Source organism: Cucurbita maxima, unplaced genomic scaffold (genome assembly GCF_002738345.1).
Source record: "Cucurbita maxima cultivar Rimu unplaced genomic scaffold, Cmax_1.0 Cma_Scf00269, whole genome shotgun sequence".
NCBI lineage: Eukaryota > Viridiplantae > Streptophyta > Magnoliopsida > Cucurbitales > Cucurbitaceae > Cucurbita > Cucurbita maxima.
The window spans coordinates 39,536-42,375 of NW_019272285.1; the positions used below are offsets into that span (position 1 = coordinate 39,536).

The 2,840-nt window shown below is 37.4% G+C and overlaps 1 protein-coding gene across 1 annotated transcript in view; it reads left to right on the forward strand.

Annotated features, from left to right (window-relative positions):
* Window positions 1-1,458, forward strand: part of LOC111474210 (40S ribosomal protein S21-2-like) — a 2,932-nt gene extending 1,474 nt beyond the window's left edge. The window contains exon 4 of the mRNA XM_023119406.1: window positions 1,120-1,458. Coding sequence (XP_022975174.1) covers window positions 1,120-1,185 — 66 coding nt within the window. The 3' untranslated portion in view covers window positions 1,186-1,458. The remainder of the gene's footprint in view (window positions 1-1,119) is intronic.
* The last annotated feature ends 1,382 nt before the right edge of the window (window positions 1,459-2,840 follow it).

The following is a 2,840-nucleotide window of genomic DNA, read 5'->3' on the forward strand; positions in this document are numbered from 1 at the left end:
CCCCCCCCTTTTCACGTTCGTCTATTGAGAAGTTGATGCATGATTTCTTTTGGGAAGGGGTTTATGAGCGGGAAGGAGCACACTTTGTGAGATGGGTGATGGTGGAAAAACTGTCGACTTTTGGTGGGTTAGATCCTGAGAATCTCAGGGTTTGTAACGGAACCTTGTTTGCAAAATTGCTCTAGCGGTTCCTCTCGAGTCAGATTCCTAATAGTATAGGATTATTGTAAGTATGATCCTAATCTCTGAGTGATGGTCGGGTGGGGTCAAAGGCTCACACCCGTAGTAGAAATAGCCTTTGAGTTACCTTCTTTTTCTAAGTTAGTTCTGTTAGACGAACACGACTCTCCACAATGGTATGATATTGTCCACTTTGAGCAAAAGCTCTCATGGCTTTGCTTTGGGCTTCCCCAAAAGGCCTCATACCAATGAAGTTAATATTCCTCCCTTATAAACCCATGATCATTCCCTAAATTAGTCGATATAGGACTTTCATCATCCAACACCTCCCCTCGAACAAAGCACGCCTTCCCTTAATCGAGGCTCGACTCCTTTGGAGTCTTAGTCATTTTTGACTGCCTTCGTACCTTCGAGAAGGCTTGACTCCTTTTTTCTTTTTGGAGTCCTTTGTTCGACATTCGAGGATTTGCCAATCTANGGGCATGACTCTGATACCATGTTAGACGAACACGACTCTCCACAATGGTATGATATTGTCCACTTTGAGCATAAGCTCTCATGGCTTTGCTTTGGGCTTCCCCAAAAGTCCTCATACCAATGGAGTTAATATTCCTCCCTTATAAACCCATGATCATTCCCTAAATTAGTCGATGTAGGACTTTCATCATCCAACAAGTTCAAGTATCGGAGTTCCCCTTCGCTTGTTGTTTCCTTGTTTATATCATTTATCTTCCACGAGAAATCATCATGTGTCTGTTGTCTTTTTATTTTATGGGAGCACTCTCCTTTTTTCATTTGGGTTTTCCATGCCTTCTTTGTTGGAAGGATGTAAGACATGAATCATTTGTTGTGGGGGCCTTTGGGGCGGGAGAATTAATAAATTTTTTAGAGGAATTGAGTTCTCTACGCTGATATTTATATACTTCTGGTGCTTTACAGGGAGATGCTGACAGCGCCCTGGATCGGCTCTGGCACAAGAAGAAAGTCGAAGTTCATCAACAATAGATGATTGTGCTGGTCTGGTTCATCTCTACATCAACGTTTTCAAGGATAGAGTTACACTTATGAAAAATTTTGAACCTATTTAAACTCGTTAGTTTCTTTCGACAATTTAACCTCGTTAGTTTCTTTCAATGCAAACTTGACTGCACCCGAGTCGGTACAAGCTTTGGTGGGTGAATAAGGTACAAAACTAAGGTGAATGAGATATGTTGAATTTCATTTTCCATTGAAAGGAATTACCAAAGTGAGCTTCTATATGGGCTCATGTTTTGTTGATATGATAGGATGCCTTTAAGCTTCCGATAGGTTGTCCTTGGCGATGTTGTTAATAATGAGAAAAGAAAACGAGAACTAGTTACACATTTTCCATGGTAGCTCATTTGTTCTTTTTGTGTCTGCTTAGGTTAATGGCCTTGAATTTATCTGTATGATCATAGGATAGCATAGCAATTTCTAAGAAAGAGACTGACTGCATCTCATCTAAGAGTTCTTATTGTGTCTAGATTTTTCAGAATGAAATGCAAGGGATTTGTTAGTCGAAGGATTTTGTTTGCATCTTCTAACATATGCTCATTGTAAAGCCAAATTAGGTTTGCGCAAACGTTGCGGTCTCGGGAACCATAAGTGGTAGTTGTAGACCACAACAAATGGGCCCAAGCAAGAAGCACTCTCGCCCTCTCAGCAGTTTAGTGAGATGAGCTGCCTTGTTTTTCGAAAGAGATTGGGGACACCCAGTGGGGGGCGAGTCTCACTTGAGATCGAGAGATTCTTTCTTTAGATTCAAATAAAAATGCTAAAGGCAACTTGATTGAGCAAATGCGATATGCAATGTTGAAGTGACTGGATATTGAGAAGTGAAGTATCGATGACGATGAAAATGACGAACTATGATTATGGTTAACGATGATTTGAAGTCATTGTCATTATCGTCGTTCAAATCAAATTCATAAACAGTAGAAAGACAAAGGGAGAAAGGGACAAAGAAAGAGATCTCTTCCTTTTATGTTCATGATCTGATGAAAGCCTCAAGCTTGTTTTGTTCCATTCTATGAAGTCCATTATTTTCATAGTTGATAGTGGTACACAATCAGTTCGTATTAAACTAATGGTTCTTTCAGTGGCTGAAAAGCCAATCCATTTCAACTTTGCCTCCTCCTCCCTTTAAAATCCAGATGTCCTTTGTAGGGGCCATATGGAAATATTTTACATTTTTCTTCTAATTTTATTTTATAATATAGTTTTCATGTTGTATTAATTGAATTATAAGCCAATAACGTTGTAACACGTAAGGTCGTTTGTAACTTATTAGGACAAAGCTCGTTCAATCATGCAAAATAATGTTATGCATTTCATAAAACTAAAAAGCTTACTTTTTATTAATTATTCTGTGATGAAGGCTAATTTAAAATATTATTCAATTTTGGAGATAAAATTAATATAAAAATTACTTTCTTAAATAAATAATTACCAATAGACAAATATGAGGTTTTAAAATGAAAATAAAAGGCTAAATAGGTAATTTCACGGGCCGTGTTCCTGTCATTTTCCAATTGGGATTCTAGCCCTTTAAACATTTCAATTTCATTCTTTATTGTTTCACTAGATGTTAAAATTCATTAATGAATTTAAATTACAATATATTTTAACTAAAAAAAAAT